General features: G+C 36.3%; 1 protein-coding gene across 1 annotated transcript in view; it reads right to left on the bottom strand.

Moving 5' to 3' along the window:
• ATRNL1 (attractin like 1) overlaps positions 1 to 21534 on the bottom strand; it is a 706302-nt gene that overhangs the window by 525106 nt on the left and 159662 nt on the right. The window contains exons 16-18 of the mRNA XM_007173145.3: positions 18630 to 18843; positions 16723 to 16911; positions 5645 to 5863 (exon numbers count right to left, since the gene is read on the bottom strand). Of these exons, the coding sequence (XP_007173207.2) occupies positions 5645 to 5863; positions 16723 to 16911; positions 18630 to 18843 (622 nt within the window). The remainder of the gene's footprint in view (positions 1 to 5644; positions 5864 to 16722; positions 16912 to 18629; positions 18844 to 21534) is intronic.

Raw genomic sequence — 21534 nt, forward strand, 5'->3', positions numbered from 1 at the left:
AAAAAAAAAAAAACTTTTGTGCTTCAAAGGGCACTATCAAGAAAGTGAAAGACAACCCACAGAATGGGTGAAAATAATTGCAAATCAATCTTTAGTAAGGGGGCTTCCCTGGTGGCGCAGTGGTTGAGAGTCTGCCTGCTAGTGCAGGAGACGCGGGTTCGAGCCCTGGTCTGGGAAGATCCCACATGCCGTGGAGCGGCTGGGCCCGTGAGCCACAACTACTGAGCCTGCGCATCTGGAGCCTGTGCCCCGCAACGGGAGGGGCCGCAATAGTGAAAGGCCCGCGCACCGCGATGAAGAGCGGTCCCCGCACCGCGATGAAGAGTGGCCCCCACTTGCCGCAACTAGAGAAAGCCCTCGCACGAACCGAAGACCCAGAACAGCCAAAAATAAATAATAAAATTTGAAAAAAAAAAAAAAAAAAAATCTTTAGTAAGGGACATATTCAGAATATATAAAGAACCCTCACAGTTCAATAATAAAAAGACAAATACCCCAATTAAACAATGTGCAAAGAATCCGATAGACATTTCTCAAAAGAAGAAATACTAATAGCTAATAAACACAAGAAAAGATGTTCAACATCATTAGCCACCAAATGACTGCAAATCAAAACCACAATGAGATACTACTTCACACCCACAAGGATGACTACAATCAAAACGATGTGAATGGACTATTACTCAGCGATAAAAAGAAACAAAATTGAGTTACTTGTAGTGAGGTGGATGGACCTAGAGTCTGTCACAGAGAGTGAAGTAAATCAGAAAGAAAAAAATAAATACAGTATGCTAACGTATATATATGGAATCTAAAAAAAACAAACAAACAATGGCACCGATGAACCTAGTTGCAGGGCACGAATAAAGATGTAGACACAGAGAATGGACTTGAGGACATGGGGTGGGAGGGGGAAGCTGGGGCAAAGTGAGAGTAGCATCGACATATATACACTACCGAATGTAAAATAGTTAGCTAGTGTGAAGCAGCAGCATAGCACAGGGAGATCAGCTCCGTGCTTTGTGAGGACCCTAGGGGGGTGGAATAGGGAGGATGGGAGGGAGGGGATATGGGGACATATATATGCATATGGCTGATTCGCTTTGTGGTGCAACAGAAACTAACACAGTATTGTGAAGCAATTATACTCCAATAAAGATCTATTAAAAAAAAAAAACGATGTGAAATAAGCAATGTTGGCAAGGATGTAGAGTAATTGTAACCCTCATGCACTGTTGGTGGAAATGTAAAATAACACAGCAGCTTTGAAACAGTCAGGCAGTTCCTCAAAAGGTTAAACATAGTTACCATATGACCTAGGTATTCCATTCCCAAGGTAATGAAAATATGTCCACACATAAACTTGTACATGAATATTCATGGATGCATTATTTTAAAAACCAAAAATTAGAAACACTCAAATGTTCATCAAATGATGAATGAATAAACAAAATGTAGTATAGCCATACAATGGAATATTATTTGGTAATAAAAAGAAATGAAGCACTGCTATATGCCACAACATGGATAAACCTTGAAAACACTATGCAGTGTGAAAGAAGCCAGTAGAAGAAGACTACAACTATATGACTCAATTTATATAAAATGTTCAGGATAGGTAAATCCATAGCTGACAAGGGTGGGGGGTGGTTAAAAAGGGGTTTTAAACTGACTGTAGTGATGGTTGTATAACTCTGAATATACTAAAAACCATTCAGTTATACACTATAAATGGGTAAACTGTATGGTATGATGGTTAGTCTTATGCGTTGATGAAGCTGGGTTATAGTACCTCAGGTATTTAATCAAACACTAATGGCCTCCTCCTGAGTGTGGTAGGGACCTGAACATATGATGGGATAGTCATTCTGATGACTAAGGTTGTTCCATGGCACAGTTGGCTTTGAGAAAGGGACATCATCCTGGATGGACTCAGTCAGATGATCCCTTAAAAGGCATTAGTCTCTACTTGAAGGAGATTCGAAGTGTGAGTGATCCCATTTCGGTTGTCGAGACTCGACAATGCGAGTTCTGGAGATGGAAGGGGGATGAGGGAGAGAACGTGAGCATTCTTTCAGAGCCGAAGTGGTCACTGGCTGACAGCCAGCTAGAAAACAGTCACCTCAGCCCTACAGTTGCAAGGCACTGAATTGTGCCAACATGTGAATGAGCTTGGAAGCAAGATTCTTTTCTAGAGGGCTGGTCAAGTATTTTGTAAAATGTCCTTCAATGTCGTTTTGTCTGATGTTTTCTGATGACTAAACCGGGTTATAGATTTGGGGGAAGAATACCACAGAAGTGAGGTGCCCTTCTCACCACATCGTATCAGGGGGTAATGTGATATTAACATGACTTATTACTGGTGTTGTTAACCTTGATCACTTGTTTATGGTGATGTCGCCTTACATCCTCCACTGTAAAGTTACAGTTTTTCCACATCCACACTCTATTCATTAGAAGTGTCACCATGTCCAACTCACACTCAAGGGGAGAGAAATTAAGCTCCACTTCCTAGGGAAATGAGTGTCAAGGTACTTGTGGACATACGTTCAAACCACCACAGTAATTAATAAATATTTTTGAGGAAGATATCTGGAAGCTACACAAATATATTTTTTCTCCTTAAGGTTTCACCCACTAATTTGAACGTTCTTAAGAAGACTATTCTTATGGCACTTATTACTGTGGGGTTCTAACAGCAATTTTTTATTTCCCTCATTCACTCTACATTTATTATTTGGAATTTTCTGTAAGGAATACTTATCCATTCTCACCCATTTATTATCTATTCAATCACTTAAATCACTACAGAATCATGGATATGTATTATGTTCTTTGGGTTACAATCCAATACAATCACTATTTTTTGCCCAGATTTGACCCATTAAGAACTCTTTCTGGTTGGCTGTGTCCCTTTGACATGCTCCCATCCTCCTTTATTTTGTTTTGAGCACTTTCTTACTTTCTGGCATTAAACAATACTTCAGGTTCACCTTGTGTTCTCCCTGCCCCAGCCCTAGAACCAGCCGTTACTCCAGAGAGCCCTGGTTCCTTTCATTGGAAAATGGTATTTAGAAACCAGGATTGTGGGCACTGAATGTGCTCATTGCTACTGGGGCATCATGGTTTCCAGGCCCTCTTGGAGAACTGAGCTAGAAAATATATGTATATATACCTCTGCATATATATATTAAATATTAAAATAAACTTGAATTCATGCTTATACTCTAAACTAATACCACAGGATTCTTTTTTCTTTCTTTTCTTTTCTTTTTTTTTTTCTTTTGGCCATGCTGCATGGCATGTGGCATCTTAGTTCCCCAACCAGGGATCGAATCCGTGGCCCCTGCAATGGAAGCTCGGAGTCCTAACCACTGGACCGCCAGGGAATTCCCCACAGGGTTCTTTACAGTCTTCACTCTTTGCATGTTTTTTTAATAGATCTTCATTGGAGTATAATTGCTTCACAATACTGTGTTAGCTTCTGTTGTACAACAAAGTGAATCAGCCATATGCATACATATATCCCCATATCCCCTCCCTCTCATCCTCCTTATGGGTCATCACAAAGCACGGAGCTGATCTCCCTGTGCTATGCGGCTGCTTCCCACTAGCTAACATTTTTACATTCGGTAGTGTATATATGTCGATGCTACTCTCACTTTGCCTCAACTTCCCCCTCCCACCCCGTGTCCTCAAGTCCATTCTCTATGTCTACGTCTTTCTGTGACAGTGGGAAACCTGGCTCACATTAAACACAATTAATTTATATATTTGTCCAAACCTACTAAACATATAAAGTATTGTTAGAATTGTTAATCTGTACTATGTGAGAAACAAATTTACCAATCAGAATATAATGTTTATGTAGGTTTTTTTCTTTAGTTTTATAGTATCCAGCCAAAACACTGTTTTCCAAGGTTACTTAGGTCAGCTCATTATTTTGATGAGGTTATGGCATTTGTAATACAGTTAAATTTATTTGTCACAGTTTGCATTCCCTTATGGGATCCCCTGACATGCTGGTTGACTTTTTTTTTAATCTGCCGTCAGGAAAGTTCATTCTTTGTGGTATACAGTATGATTTGACAAATGCATAGAGTCATTATGAACTACCACAGTGTCATAAAGTACAGTTCCACAGCACAAAAAATTCCATTATGAGGTCCCCTTGAAGGCAATCCCTACCTTTACTACTTCTGGCAAATAACTGATCTCTCTTCCATCTCCATAGTGCAATATGTAGCCTTTTGGTCTGGCTTCTTTCACTAAGTAAAAGGTATTTAAGATTCAGCCATGTCGTTGTATGCATCAATAGTTTGTCCCTCTTCTTGGTTTTCATATATTCCAAAGTTTACGTAGAAGTACCACATTCCCTCAGTCCATCTGGTTTCAGTGCAATACACTGTCAGTGCCTCACCTAAAGCAAGTTCTGCAGCATCTCCCCACTCTTTTGCCTCAGAATGTTCACTGGTATCATGATAAGCTATTAATCAGACATGCTGGTGCAGCTCAGAAGTACAATACCCCCAGAGGCATCACTCAACCATCAGTGGAAGAGAGTTACTGGATAAATTCCCCACCCCCACCCCCAATCCCTGAGGGTTAACTGAGGAGCATTCTGCATAGCTCTTCATAGGTCTCTAGTGGGTCTGAGTTCAAATTTCCCAGTATAGTAGCCAGCCTAATCATGTACATATTATTGGTTTTTCTCCCGTCTTTGAAACTCTCTATTCCCTCAATTGTGCTTCCTAGGTTCATCTCGTAAATAAACTATCTCACCCAAGTCTTTGTCTCTTCTGGAACACTCTTTCCCCAGACAGCCGCATGATTCACTCCCTCATCTACTTGAGGTGTTTATTAACCATTACTTCTAAGTGAGAGCTTCTCTTACCACTCTTTTAAATTGCAAGCTTTATTCCCCTTCCTTGCTTTATTTAATAGCACTTATCACCACCTAACTTCATATACATATGTATGTGTGTGTAATCAATTTTATTAATTTCAATTCGAATACAGGCTCGATTAATGCAGTGATTTTAGTCTACTTTTTTCATTGTTATGTCTCTAGCACGTAAAACACTCTTTGCACATAGTAGGCACTCAATAAAAATATACTGAATAAATTAATTTTTCAAGAAGGTTGATTTTATTCCATATAAGAATAGACTCCCTATTTTAAAACCTCTAAAAACTTTACTGACCTTTAAAATTGAATGGGACCAAATACCAAGGGTCAAATGACTCTATCATGGATATTATACAAAATATTTCCGTACTTAGCTTGACTGGATCCTCTGAGTTGCCTTTGAATTCTAAGATAGTATAATATTATAAACAATAAAAGACTACACTACAGTATAGAAATTTGGTATGAAACCAATATTTCTTTTCCTTTTAACAGTTCACATGAAACCAAATCTAACAATTATATACCATGCATCTGGTCAGCCTGTTTAATGATTCCAAACATAATACCACCTATACAACAAACATGGATATAGGAAAGAATTTTTTTAATCCTTTAAATTTGAGTCTAATTTTCATTGTTTTTTTTCCCTCTAAATCTTTATTATAAGAAAGGAAAGTAATTCTTGGTGTCCTTGAGCAGAAGTTAAAATTGCTTTCATCACATTTTTATTACCTGGACACTGGATAAAGGACCACTCATAGTTCTTCTCTTTAGGACAAACACTGGTGTCAAGAACCATCTCATTATTATGCATTCCGACAAGCTTCATTGGTCCCCGGGAAGACCCTTCAATGCAGTGTCCTCTTCCTGTATTACTAGGATCGTTGCACCAGCCACACCCAGGCTGTTCCAAACATTGTCCACAGGTTCTCAATCCAGAACAATTTTGAGCTGCATGGCAGGAACATCATTAACAAGTATGTTATATGACTTTATATTCAAATAGAATTGCAAGCTAATGGAAAAATAAATATGATCTGAAAAAAAGACAGTAAAAAGTCACCTATAGTTAACGTAAACATTTTATGTAATAATAAGAGACAGTAATTACTTCAAAAGCAAATAAAACATACATTATGAACAAAGAGGAGATGAATGGATTGACGTGAGGGTGAATAAAGGTGTGGTACCATGACATGGAGAAAAACAAAGTCAGCATTTAAACACTCCTGAGAACTTTGCCAGTATTAAGACCTTTTGGGAACTGATCCAGGGGCCTACAGACAACATTGTCTGTGATATAGAGCAATGTTAGTTGTTCTTGTTGTGCCTAGGGAGGGCCTTCAAGGAAAAAATCCTCATCTTCCTGTGAATGTCCAGTGTAAGTCATGCTTACCCACTCCCCGGGATAGCTGAACCCAGCTGGACTGCCTCTCATGGACAATGCTCTTCCCAAGGGTCCAAGATACTAGCATTTGCCTGCCATGTGATGTTTAACAGCAATCTCACTCGAAGAGCCAAACTGAATGGGAATATGGAAACTGGATACTCTGCCTTAGCAGGCAACCAGCAGGACAGGCTCTCTCTTGACTTTCAGAATATCACCTCAAGAATCACTCACTGAAGCTCAACCTTTTTTTGTTTAACTGATGTATAGACTATGAGCCTCAACTAAGCCTGCGAATACTGTGATGTCTTTGCCAAGGATGAACATATTACAGTCTGCCATAATAGTCATAATAGCTGCTATGTGATGTTTCATATTTTTAATTCACAATAATAGTACCTTATATCAGGCTGAGACTTTTTAAAATTAGTTTCACTGATGTTTTGCTAGCAAAGGTACACTGTCTTGGGAATTGTTTACCCATATAAGATAATGCATAGGTACCAAGTACCATGAATGATGCCTTCTAATGGCATGCTAGAAAAACCTCAAAGGAAAAAAAAAAACGGTAGATTTCTGACAGTCTCAATTTCATTTTTGTCGTGGTAATAACTTAACTGCCACTCAGTGTTTTAATATTACTGGAAACAGAAATGTTCCTCAGAAAGCTGCAAATAAGAATAGTGCAAGCTTCTCAGTGAATATCAGGCACTCAATATAGTAGGCTATGCAGGGATAATACGATACTGGATTAAAGAATTCATCAATTACAGTATGATTTGTTGTTATGAATTTTTTCAGTGCTGAGCATTTCACAGACTGGATGCAAGAAAGTGAAGAATGAGTACCATCTCCTATATTTCCTTAATAATAAATTTAAAAGGAAGAATATTCTTTGAGTCGTTGAACACAAGTCATTAATGCTAACCCTGTAGAGAAATAATTCAGTGACATGAACATACTTCTTTTTGAAAAATTTTTTAAGCAGTAAATGGTGTTAAGTGGCACTTCATTTAAAATATCCTTAGATAACTGAACATTTTATATATTACCATACGCCTCCTTAGACTTTCTGCTGTGAAATATTTCTCTTTTATCTGCGATTGTAGCTAGCCCACAGTATCATTGACTAGATTATTCTAATTGTCTTCACAACTATATTGGGTTGCTATGAAATCAATGGGGAACAATGTAAAATATCAAATTAGGTATGCTATCTTGACATTCTAATTATTTACTGTCACGTGATGAATTGAAGTAAATCTTTACTAGGTCACACACAAAATAAATCTAGGCTTTATATTTATAGTCTATAGATATCTCCTAGGAAAATAAAATCTATTTTAGGATTACCTTTTTAAGGAAAGATAACCGATCAAATGTCTTGAAGAAGCATAATGTACAATTAAACCTAAACTGTTTTCAAACACAACATACCTGTTATTGCTTTTCAAACAACTGGGTAAATCTTAGATGAAAGAATCCTGCCTTTCTTACACTGACTGAATGACAAACTATTAATGGTGTCTTTATCTATTAGACTTTAGGCTTTAATAATGAGTTACAAAATGTCATATTCAGAGCAACGTTCTATTCTCTTATGTTTTATTTTAGGTATGAAACTATTACAAAAGGTAATGTTGGTTTAGCTATTGCTCAAGAGGGGAGAGCAACATGCATTGCTGAAAAATTAACAGAATATTCATTCTTTAGTTTGTAATGGAGACTAAAAAACTGAAAGACTCTAATATTTATTCTTTTCTTACGGAAAACAATAATATAGGAAAGCTTTTGTAGGCTGTGCTATTTTGAGTAAGTTATGGGTAGTCTGAAGACTATGTATGCGCTATAAGTAATTAGAGCAATTATTTTTATTCAACTTAATTTTATTTATTTTTGGCTCTTTGAAAGATTAATTCTAACAGGTCCTCACGGTGAATATTGAAGAAAAACCCCTTTGTGCTTCCAGCATGGGAGGGGTAAAGGAGCAACTTTGAGATATGCCAGAGCACTATTATTCTTACCAAGGCCTGGAGAAACAATTTAACAGAGCCTAAACTGCTGGGGTTTTATCAGAGCCTAACTGACCTGGCTAAAGGGAAATAACCAACTCTAACCTGCTCTAGTCTTTCATGTGGGGGGAAGAGAAGTATACAACTCCAGCTCCCTCCAGCCATGCTGTACCACCTAAGAGTGGAAAAAAAGACTGAGAAGCACTAGTGAAGTGAAGTTCACAGAAGAGTATGGGGCACAGGCTCACCAAAAGAATGAGACGTAATCATAGGACTGTAGAATACTTCCCCTCCTGCACACCCTACTACTACATTACTAAAAGCCTATTTACAGCAGTTTCTTTCAATGTTTGTTGGTTAAAAACATGGAAAAGAATTAAACGTAATAGAAAAGGAGCTTGTTTTCCATAAGGAGTGGGTCACTGCCAGGTAACTACTATCTCCAAAAAACACAAGGGCTCCTTGGGGCAAAGTAAAATGCCCCTCTTCCCCACAAGGATACACAGGGCATATAATTTTAAAAGCTATGGAACAAAAATAACTGCTATTAGACATCATCAGTTCAAACGAGCTATATATATAGCCACAGGGAAGGCAAATGTGACAATAGACATAACAGTGAAAGAAAAGACCTATGGAAATGAAAAATCCAGCAGATTAGACTAACTGCTCAAGGAACAAACTGCAGAAGTAGAAAATAAGCCTCTATAACAATCAAGAAAACAAAAGAAGCAAAAGATCAAAAACAAGAGATGCCAAAGCAGGACTGAAGAAGTGACCCGTGCATGCCTAGCTGACAATCCCACCAGCAGCAGTTATCATCATTTAGTTCAGCAGTGGTAAAAATGCAATTCATAGCAGTGGTAAGAAATGCAATTCATACCTGTGTTCAAAGAGTTAATCATTTTTAATTTACCCTTCAAAAAATGCAGTTACAATTTTTACAGTGGAGAGTTCTCAAAAAAATTCATTCTGAATAGATAAAAAGCCCCAAATTTTTAAAAACCATAAAAAAGGAAAAATATCCGAATCTCACTTAGCAAACAAAGAGATGGAAAGTACAAGTGAATTTAAGAGATATTAAGCTCGTAGGTGGATCAAGATGGCAAAGTGGAGCTCACCTCCCTCCCACAAACACATCAAAAATACATCTACAGGTGGAACAGTTTTCACAGAAAACTAACTGGAAACTGGCAGAAGATCTCTTATACAACCAAAGCTGTAAGAAAGATCCCCAAGTAACTGGGTAGGACAGAAAAAAAAAAAAGGGGGCATCAGGACAGATCCAAGGCCTGTGGGAGGAATCTGTGAAGGAGGGAGGGTACACACGGGCAGGTCCTTGCCCTGAAAAGCCCCCCTGCAAGCTGGGAGGAGCCTGGACTCTGCTCAGAAAGAGCATGCACCTGCTGGCTTCCTAGCTATCTGTGCAGACAGACCAGTGCTGACAGTTGCCACCTCACTGGACTTCCTGCAAGGGAAAATCCAGCAACCTAGGATACTCTACCCAGCAAGCTTATCATTTAGAATAAAAGAAGAGATAAAGAATTTCTCGGACAAGCAAAAATAAGAAGAATACAGCAATATTAAACATAACCTAAAAGAAATATTGAAAGGTCTTCTCTAAATAGAAAAGAAGCAAGAATCTATAGGAAAGGGAAAATCACAATAGGAAAGACAAAAATATAACAGGATTGATCACTTAAATAAGCCAGTACATAAATTTAAAAACAATCAAAAAACATTTTTAGAAGTGATTATAACTACAATTAACAGCAAAAGGATAAACACGAAGATGTAAGATAGAACGTCAAAATCACAAAATGTTGGGGAGGGGAGTACAAAACTATAGATTTTTTAGAATGTGTTTGAACTTACATGACTATGTCTAAAGCAAACAGATGTAAGTTATGGGTTAACATACTTTAAAACCAGGATAATCACAAATTAAAAACATACAGTAGATTCACAAAAAAGAAAAAGAAACAACATAATACAAAAGGAAACCATCAAATCATAAATGGAAAAATGAAAAGAAGAAATGAACATAGAAGAACTATACAATCAACTAGAAAATAAGGTTTAAAATGGCAATAAATACATATTTATCAATAATTAGCTTAAATGTCAATGGAATAAATACTCCAATCAACAGACACAGAATGGCAGATTGGATTAAAAAACAAGAACCTACAATATGCTGCCTACAAGAGACCCACTTTATGGCATATAGACACATATTGATTGAAAGTGAGGGGATAGAAAAAAATATTTCATGCAAATGGAAACAACAAGAAAGTGGGGGCAGCAATGCTCATATCAGACAAGAAATACTTTAAAAGAAAGTCCATAAAGACAGACAAAGAAGGACACTATATAATGACAAAGGGATCAATCCAAGAAGAGGACATCATACTCATTAATATATATATGCACCCAATATACAAGCACCTAAGTACATAAAACAAATACTAAGAGACATAAAGTCAGAAATTAAGAGAAAAACAATGATAGTAGGAGATTTTTAACACCCCACTGACATCAATGGACAGATCTTCCAGACAGAAAATCAATAAGGCAACAGAGACCCTAAATGACACAATAAAACAGTTGGCCTTAATTGATATCTACAGGACACTACATCCAAAAAGACCAAAATACACATTCTTTTCAAGCACACATAGAACATTCTCTAGGATAGACCACATGCTAGTATAAAAAAGAAGCCTCAACAAATTTAACAGGATAGAAATTATTTCAAGCATCTTTTCTGACCACAATGGTATGAAACTAGAAATCAACCACAGAAAGGAAAATGGGGGAAAAAGGATCACACGAAGACTAAAAAGCATGCTATTAAAAAAACCAATGGGTCAATGATGAAATCAAAGAGGAAATCAGAAAATACCTCAAGACAAATGACAATAAAAACACAACCTTACAAAATCCATGAGAGGCAGTAAAAGCAGTCCTAAGCGGGAAGTTCATAGCAATACAGGCCTTCCTCAAGACACAAGAAAAATCTCAAATAACCTAACCTACCACCTAAAAGAATTAGAAGAAGAAGAATAAACAAAACCTATAGTCAGCACAAGGAAGGAAATAAAGATCAGAGAGGAAATAAATAAAATAGAAATCAAAAAACAATAGAAAAGATCAATAAAACCAACAGCTGGTTTTTCACAAAGATAAAATTGAAAACCTCTAGCCAGGCTCACCAGAAAGAAAAGAGAGAGGACCCAAATAAACAAAATAAGAAGTGAAAGAGGAGAAGTAACAACTGACACTGCAGAAATACAAAAAGTCATAAGAGAATAAAAGAAAAAGGCATAAAAATATGAAGAGTTATATGCCAACAAACTGGACAACCTACATGAAATGGAAAAGTTTCTAGAAATACACAGCCTACCAAATTTGAGGCAAGAAGAAACAGATAATTTGAATAGACTGATCACCAGAAGTAAAATAGAATCTGTAAAAACAAAACAAAACAAAACAAAAACTCCCTGCAAACTAAAGTCCAGGACCAGACAGCTTCACTGGGGAAGTCTACCAAACATTAAAAGAAGAATTTATACCCATCCTCCTCAAACCATTCCAAAAGACTGAAGGGAAGGGACACTCCCAAAGTCATTCTATGAAGCCACCATCACTCTGATACCAAAACCAGACAAAGACATTACAAAAAAAGAAAATTACAGGCCAATATCTTTGATGACTATAGATGCGAAAATCCTCAAAAAAATAGCAAACTGAATCCAACAATACATAAAATGAATCATACACCATGATCAAGTTGGATTCATTCCAGGGTTGCAAGGATGGTTCAACATACACAAGTCAATCAATGTGATACACCCGATCAACAAAAGAAAAGACAAAAACCACATGATCATTTCAATACACGCAGAAAAAGCATTTGATAAAATTCAACATCCATTCATGATAAAGACCCTCACTAAACTGGGTATAGAGAGAACATATCCCAACATAATAAAAGCCATTTACAACAAACCAAAAGCCAAAATAATATTCAATGTTGAAAAGCTGAAAGCCTTCTCACTAAATTCAGAAACAAGACAAGTATGCTCACTTTCACCACTTCTACTCAACATAGTATTGGAAGCCCTAGCCACAGCAATCAGACAAGAATTGGAAAGAAAGACATAAAACTGCCATTATTTGCAGATGATAGTATACGCTATATATATAGAGAACCCTAAAGACTCCATACAAAGACTATTAGAATTAATAAATGATTTCAGCAAGGAAGCAGGATACAAGATTAACATATAGAAATCTGTTGCATTTCTTTACACTAACAATGAAATATCAGAAAGTGAAAGTGAAAAAACAATCTTGTTTAAAATCACATCAAAAAACTAAAATACCTAGGAATAAACTTAACCAAGGAAGTGAAAGACCTATACACTGAAAACTATAGAACACTGATGAAGGAAACTGAATATGATTCAAAGAAATGAAAAGATATCCCATGCTCTTAGATTGTAAGAATTAATAGTTAAAATGGCCATACCACCCAAACCAATCTATAGATTTAATGCAATCCCTATCAAAATATGCATGGCATTTTTAACAGAACTAGAACAAATAATCTTAAAATTTATATCGAACCACAAAAGATCCAGAATTGCCAAAGCAATCCTGAGGAAAAAGAACAAAGCTGGAAGCATGACCTTCTCAGACTTCAGACAATACTGCAAAGCTACAGTAATCAAAACAGCATGGTATTGGCACAAAAACAGACATATGGATCAATGGAACAGAATAGAGAGCCCAGAAATAAACTCACACACCTACAGCCAATTAATCTACGACAAAGGAGTCAAGAATACACAATGGAGAAAAGGCAGTCCCTTCAACAAGTGGTGCTGGGAAAGCTGAACAGCTACATGTAAATCCACAAAATTAGAAAAATCCCTCACACCATATATAAAAATAAACTCAAAATGGTTTAAAAACCTAAAGATAAACATGACATCATAAAACTTCTAGAAGAGAACATAGGCAAAACATTCTCTGACATAAATCATATCAATGTTTTCTTAGGTCAGTCCCCCAATGCAAAAGAATTAAAAGCAAAAATAAACAAATGGGACCTAGTCAAATTTAAAAGCTTTTGCCCAGCAAAGGGATCATCAACAAAATGAAAAGACAACCTATGGAATGGGAGAAAATATGTGCAAACAATGTGACCAACAAGGGGTTAATATCTAAAATATACAGACAACTCATACAACTCAATAACAAAAAAGCAAACAACCCAATCAAAAAATGGGCATAAGACCTAAATAGACGTCTCTCCAAAGAAGACATAGAGTTGGCCAAAAGGTACATGAAAAGATGCTCAACATCACTAATCATCAGAGAAATGCAAATCAAAGCCACAGTGAGGTATTACCTCACACCGGTCAGAAAGGTTATCATCAAAAAGTCTACAAATAATAAATGCTGGAGAGGGAGTGGAGAAAAGGAAACCCTCCTACACTGTTGATGGGAATGTAAATTGGTGCAGCCACTATGGAAAACAGTATGGAGGTTCCTTAAAAACTAAAAACAGAGCTACCATATGATCCAGCAATCCCACTCCTGGGCATATACCCAGAAAAGACAAAAATAGTAATTTGAAAAGATACATGCATCCCAATGTTCATAGCAACACTATTTACAATAGCTAAGACATGGAAAAAACCCAAGTGCCCATAAAGAGACGACTGGATGACTGGCTTAAGAAGATGTGGTGTCATAAAAAAACAATGAAATATTGCCATATGCAGCAACATGGATGGACCTAGAGGTTATCATATTAAGTCAGACAGAGAAAGACAAATATTATATGATATCACTTATATGTAGAATCTAAAAAAAAACGAATCTATATACAAAACAGAATCACAGACATAGAAAACAAACTTACAGTTACCAAAGGGGAAAGGAGGGGGCGGGGAGGAATAAATTAGGAGTATGGGATTAACAGATACAAACTACTATACATAAAATAGATAAGCAACAAGGATTTACTATACAGCACAGGGAACTATATTCAATATCTTATAATAACCTATAATGGAAAATAATATGAAAAAAAGAATATATATATGTATATATATATGACTGAATCACTTTGCTATATACCTGAAACTAATACAATATTGTAAATCAACTATACTCCAATAAAAAAAGGCAAAAACAAGAGATACTGATATATATCCAAAAATTCCAATGACTATTTTAAGATTTCCAATAAGAGTAAATAGAAGAAAACAAATAATTTGACATTAAGGAACATTTTTAGCAGATGAAGGAAAACTACTCTCCAGATTAAGAGCAAATGAGAATCCATTTTTGAAATCTACATCAACTACTGTAAAACTGAATTCAAATAAACTGCAAAATTTTGAATGCCAAGGATAAAGAGAAGAGTCTTAAAAGCTCTCAAAGAAAGGGAAAAAAAGATATCCCACAAAAGCATGAAAATTCTTATCCACAACACTGAATGCTAGAACTTCAAAGGAAACAATTTATTTAGAACTCCACACCCAGGCATTTTATCATTCAAGTGAACATGCAAAATGCACTTTTAGACATGCAAAGACTCAAAAAGTTTACTAGCCACAAATTTATTTGGAAAGAATTACTGAAGACTATTTTCCAGAAGATGAACAAATGAAAAGAATGGAATATAAGAAAGATTTGTGAATGGAGAAGACAACTTAGACTTAACTCTAAATAATTTTTAGAAAGTTCTTAAAAGTTTAAGAGCTTGGAGACTTTCCAAGTTCCTTTTTCCCTACCTTTTAGCCTTTTTGCATTGTGAAATATAACACACATACATAGACGTACATAAAGAAAAATGTGATACTAATAAATTATTTTAAATGAATACTCTGTACCTGCATGCAGTCTAGAAGCAGTACATTGCCTCCTTTGTACCCTTTTCCTAATCAGCACCCCTAATCTTTTCCAGCAGCATCCACTATCTGACACTTATAAGAATAACTTTTTACCTTACCCTACAGTTCTACCTAAAAAATTCATTCCTAAACAATATAGCATAGTTTTGCCTATTTTCAACTTTATCTAAATGGGTCATACGTATATAATCTTTTGTGAAACAAACACAACAATCAAGGCAGGAGAAGCTGAGCAATGTCTTAACTCCCCACAAGTCTCCAGGACTGGTATTTCAACCTTCCTCGGCAGCTGGCTCCTAGTTATAAGACATTTTCTGTGCTAGCAAGACCATTTTATGCCTGCAACACCCCCTTGTCACACACTTGATCACGTACGTCCCCATTCCTTATCAAAATTCCTAAAATGGGATAGCAACAGGGAGCTCAACCCATAACAGGTCGAGCCATACCCATCCCAGGAACACCTCTCCACTTGACGCCAAGAGCCTGGAAGAATAAATGCACACAACAGCTACAGCCTGCAAGTTCTAGCCTACACTGTGGCAATTACCACTTTGTCCCAGCTCTTCAAGCAACACTGGTGCCCGATATGGAACAAATATGGATTTGGTTGGGTCCCTAGGGGAAGGAAACATCCTCCCTGGGAGTAATGTAAGGTCTGGAAGAGACAGTGAGTCTCCATCTGTATTGGCTTAAGCAGCTGCCTCTAAATGAGGGCACTCATCTGAGCAAGAAGGGCTTATAACTGGATGACCATGCTGCCTCATAACTACACAGGACCCAGTAACACAGACTGTCAGCTTCCTCATTCTATATCCTTATAAAACATGAGACCAGCAAGGGGCAGGGTCCTCCCCCGAAGCACAACCCACAGTAAGTTCAGTATTGGCCTGGTGACACAACTCCCCATGGGACGCCAAGATTATACATCTTGCATTTGTAGCAAATATACCACCACTGATATATCCTTGCCAAAAATTACTTAACTTGAATCTAATCATGAGGAAACAATTAGACAAATCCAAGTTGGGAAACCTACAAAACAACTGGTGTAGATTCTTTAAAAAAAAAAAAATCACAGTTATAAAAAAGACGACACAGGAACTGTGCTAGATTAAAGGACACTAAAGAAGCACAACGAAGCAATGCGATCCTTCTGAAGTGAGCACTTTCATGAAGTGTTACTCTGTCTTCAACACACGCTCAGAATTCAGGGGAACACAAATGTGGCAAAATGCTCATAGTAGGGTAATATACTTAGGGGAATTAAAAATGATGGTATAATGTAAATCAGGGGCTTACAGCATTAAGAGGTTTTAAAACTAGCTTTTACTTGTAACTAGCCATTTTTTATTGTAACTAGTGAAAATATTTTTTCTCATTTTTTTAAACTTCCTCAAATGTTCAATTTCTCTGTCCATCACAGAAAAGTGATTTATGTTGCAGTTAAACAAAAAGGGACTCTAGAGAAATACTTACGAGAGCAGGTGGCAGTCTGCCACTCCAGACACTGTCCATATGGAAAAGAGATTATGTAAGCATTCGAGTCAACGCATCGCTTCGTGCTGCTGCACCACATACACTCCATGCCGTTGCTGGTACAGTTGGAACACGATGTCCTTAAAGAGCATGGCTTTTTGCAAGGTCTTGCATTTTGATTTGGACTAACTGGAATAAATCAGCAAATATAATTATTTTCTTTGTTAACTGCTTTCTAACACAAGTATATGAGTTTCGTTCATTTTGTTGTTTATGGAATGTTTCAATTAAGCCAAGTGTGGGATAAAAATTAGAGTAAAAATTGTATGATAAGGTAAATGAGAATGAAGATGACATGTCAATACTTCTTAAATTTATTATCTAATTTGAAATTTATAATACCTTGGAAATTTTTAATCATTTACAAAGTACATAAAATTGTATAATTTAAAATTTTTTAAATAGAAATGTAATACATGACCTAGGTTTTTCTATCTATTGGCTAAATATTATGTACACTAACATTATTTACTTTTCTATCTAGCCATAATTCTATAAACATTCCACGCCTTATCAAAGCAACAAACAATAAAAATAAAACAATTTACTATAACATTTTTACATAAAATATAATATTTATCACACCCATTAGGATGACTATTTTTTTAAATGTTGGCAAGGATGTGGAGAAATTGGAAGCCTGTACACTACTTGTGGGAATGTTAAAATGGTGACGCTTCCATAGCAAACAGTATGGCAATTCCTCAAAAAATTAAACACGGAATTACCATATGACACAGCAATTCCACTTCTGGCTACATACCCAAAAGACACGAAAGCAGGAACTGGAACAGATATTTGTACACCTATGTTCATAGCATCATTATTCACAATAGTCAGTAGGTGGAAGCAACAAGTGTCCACCAAGATATGAATGGATAAACAAAATGTGGTATATACATACAATGGATAATTATTCATGTTTAAACAGGAATGAAATTCTGACATATGTTACAACATGGGTGAACTTTGAAGACATTATGCTAAGAGAAATAAGCCAGTCACAAAATGGACAAACACCTTATGATTCCACTTATATGAGATGCTTAGAGCAGTCAAACTCATAGAGACAGGAAGTAGAAGGTGGCTGTCAGGGGCTGGAGGAGGGATGAGTGGAGAGTTATTGTGTAATGGATATGGAGTTTCAGTTTGGGAAGATGAAAAAGTTCTGGAGATGGATAGTGTTGATAGATTAACAACAATGTGGATATACTTAATGACAGTGAACTCTACACTTAAAAAATGTTTTAAAAAGTCAATTATATCTCAAAAGCACTGAAGGGAAAAATGGTTAAAATTATAAATTTTATGTTACGTATATTCTTCTGCAATACAAAATATAGTATTCAAAAAAAGAGAAAAGAACTCAATATTCCTTTCTCACTTAACAAAAACCCATTTCAAAAGATGGAACAGCAATGTTTCTCTTCATTTGCCAACTGAAATAAAAGATCTGTAAGATTAAAATGATTCTAAATTAGTTGTTGATCTTAATGATAAGTCTTTCCTACAAAGACTATTATTATGAAAGTAAAACACATTAAAATATTAAGAACAGATTATTATTATACTGTAACTACAACCATATGTTCATAATTTCACTATTTTAACCAAGAAATAAAGATTGTATAAAACAATACAATTTTGATATTTTCATAAGTTAAGGCTGAGGTCACTAATAGTAAGTGGGGAATGTGAATAAAGATAAAATATACATTGAAATCAGCATCATAAAAAGATGGTGAAAGTTACTTCAGGCCTACATAGCATCACACCATGGAAGAGGGTAGTGGGAAGAAGGGTTGAAAACATATTTTTAAAGAATACTAGTTTACTGGACTACTTACCAACAGGTTTTTCACAGACAAGACCATCTGCCATAGAGGTACAAGGATTAGCTTTTAAGCCTGCCACTGCTGCCCTTTCTAGATACGCACAGAACCCAGAATCATTGGGTTCACCAGGAAGCCACTGTAGTGTTGTGTTTGTAAATGGCGACATGTCTTCCCATCCCCAGTAGGATATATTGATCTTGCGTAAGCCTACCCAAGGTGATACTTTCTGTAAACAATAGCAAAAGGGACATTTTTTAAAAGTGAGATGTAAAAATCCTGCATCATATTCCTTAGCAAACAGTTCATTATCATTAAAAATTACATTTGAAAATATATAGAACTGCCTTTCTAAGGACTTTGAGTACTAAGGATAATTAACAATTCCAGCACATCTTGGAGAATGATGTATAATAGAACACTATGTTTAAAACATATTTTGTGTTTAGTAACATGACTGGGGTCATTTCTTTAGCCCTTGTGAACCTCAGTTTCCTCTTCTATAAAATGGTGATATCTGATATAAATACCTATCTTATGAGGGAAGATCATTAAAAAAACTTAACATATTGTGTTGCTGCTACTATTACTGCTACTTCTGCTGCAGCTACTATTACTACTGTTACTACCAATCTAATCAGTTGTGGAGTTAAGAATCTAAAGCTAAATTGACATTATATGCACTGAGAAAACAGAAAACAAAATCAATGAACAGTATATAAAGGCTGAGTGAAGACTTCACAACAGGTTCACAAAGGACTAGGAAGAAGAAGGGCCTCTCTCCTAGTTCAGACCTCTACTAGTACACAAGGAAGGACTTTAGCACAGTTTTAGATAAATTAATGTCATCTACTTTCATTATTAAAGAGATCAAGAAAACTAATAAATCTTTGACCCTGATGCCTAAATTTAATTAACAGAGGTTGACAAATGCCATCAAACTAAACTTTCTTAGTGCTCTCAATAATATTTCAAAAGTAGCTTAAAAACAAAATATATGCTGTATTTATATACCTTAGTTTAATCATTACTCAATTTTAAAATACGTTATTCTAATGAAACTGAAAAAATAATGATATATTCTTGGTCCAAGGCACTCTCTTTACAAAATTTTTTAGATTATGAACACCTCTTTTTCTTTCCTTGTTTCTGCTTTAGAGTTATGCTTTTCGAGATTTTATTTTTTCATTTTTTCTAGCTTTCTTGAGGTATAACTGACAAATGAAAATTATACCTATATAAGGTGTATGATTTTTTTTTGGTATATGTACACATTATGAAATGATTACCACAATCAAGCTAATTAACATACCCATATGTATATATATCATATTTTCTTTATACATCCATGTATCCATTGATGGACACTTAAGTTGTGTCCATAGCTTGGCTATTGTGAATAATGCTGCAATGAATATAGAAGTGCAGATATCTCTTCAAGATACTGACTTAATTTCCTTTGGATATATACCTAGACATGGGACTGCTGGGTCATATGATAGTTTTCATTTTTTGAGGAAACTCCATACCATTTTCCAAATTGACTATACTGCTTACATTCCCACCAACAGTATACAAGAGCTCCTGTTCTCCTCATCTTTGCCAATATATGTTACCTCTTATCTTTTTGATAACAGCCATTCTAATAGGCTATCTATCTCAATTGGTTTTGATTTGCATTTTTCTGATGATTACTGCTGTTGAGCTTTTTATCATATATCTGGCTGGCCATTTTTATGTCTCCTTTGAAAAATATCTATGTCCTTTGCCCATTTTTTAACTGGGTTATTTATTTCCTGTTGAATTGTTTGAGTTCTTTATATATTTTGGACATTAAATCTTTATTAGATGTATGGTTTACAAACATTCCCTCCCATTCCATAGGTTGTCTCTTCACTCTTTTATTTTTTTTTTTTAATTTATTTTTGGCTATGTTGGGTCTTCATTGCTGTGAGCAGGCTTTCTCTAGTTGCAGCAAGCAGGGGCTACTCTTCGTTGCAGTGTGCGGGCTTCTCATTGCGGTGGTTTCTCTTGCTGCGGAGCATGGGCTCTAGGCATGCGGGCTTCAGTAGTTGCAGTACGTGAGCTCAATAGTTGTGTCTCATGGGCTCTAGAGCGCAGGCTCAGTAGTTGTGGTGCACGGGCTTAGTTGCTCCGTGGCATGTGGGATCTTCCCGGACCAGGGCTCGAACCCGTGTCCCCTGCGTTGGCAAGCAGATTCTTAACCACTGTGCCACCAGGGAAGCCCTGTCTCTTCACTCTTGATTATCTCCTTTGCTATGCAGAATCTTACTAGTTTGACACAATCTCATTTATCTATATTTGCTCTTGTTGTCTGTGCTTTTAGTGTCACATCCAAAAAATCATTGCCCTGACCAATGTCGATATTTTTCCTCGTGTTTTCCTCTTGTAGTTTTACAGTTTCGAGTCTTAATGTGTAAGTCTTTAATCCATTTTGAATTGATTTTTTTATATGGTGTGAGATAAGGATCTACTTCCATTCTTCTGCATAAGCATATCCAGCATTATTCATTGAAGAGATTGTCTTTTCCCCATCGTGTGTTCTTGGCACCTCTGTCAAACATCAATTGATCATAAATGCTTGGATTTATTTGGGGCTATTATAATGTGTCTTGGTGAAAGTCTCTTTACGTTTAATCTATTTGAGGTTCTTTGGGATTTATGGATCTGGATGTTCTCTTCCCTCTCCATATTTGGGAAATTTCCTGTAATTATTTCTTTAAATGACCTTTCTGCCGCTTTCTCTTTTCCATGAGGGCAAGCCTGGAGCCTGAGTCTGTGGGTGCAGGCCTGGATCCTAGGTCTGAAGGGCCAGACTGACACAAGGAACCACCGGGGTAGGACTGGTAACTGAGTACAAAGTGGTGAGCCTGGAACTGGGTCCACAGTGGCAGGCCTG

The sequence above is a fragment of the Balaenoptera acutorostrata genome, chromosome 16, assembly GCF_949987535.1.
Source record: "Balaenoptera acutorostrata chromosome 16, mBalAcu1.1, whole genome shotgun sequence".
Lineage (NCBI taxonomy): Eukaryota > Metazoa > Chordata > Mammalia > Artiodactyla > Balaenopteridae > Balaenoptera > Balaenoptera acutorostrata.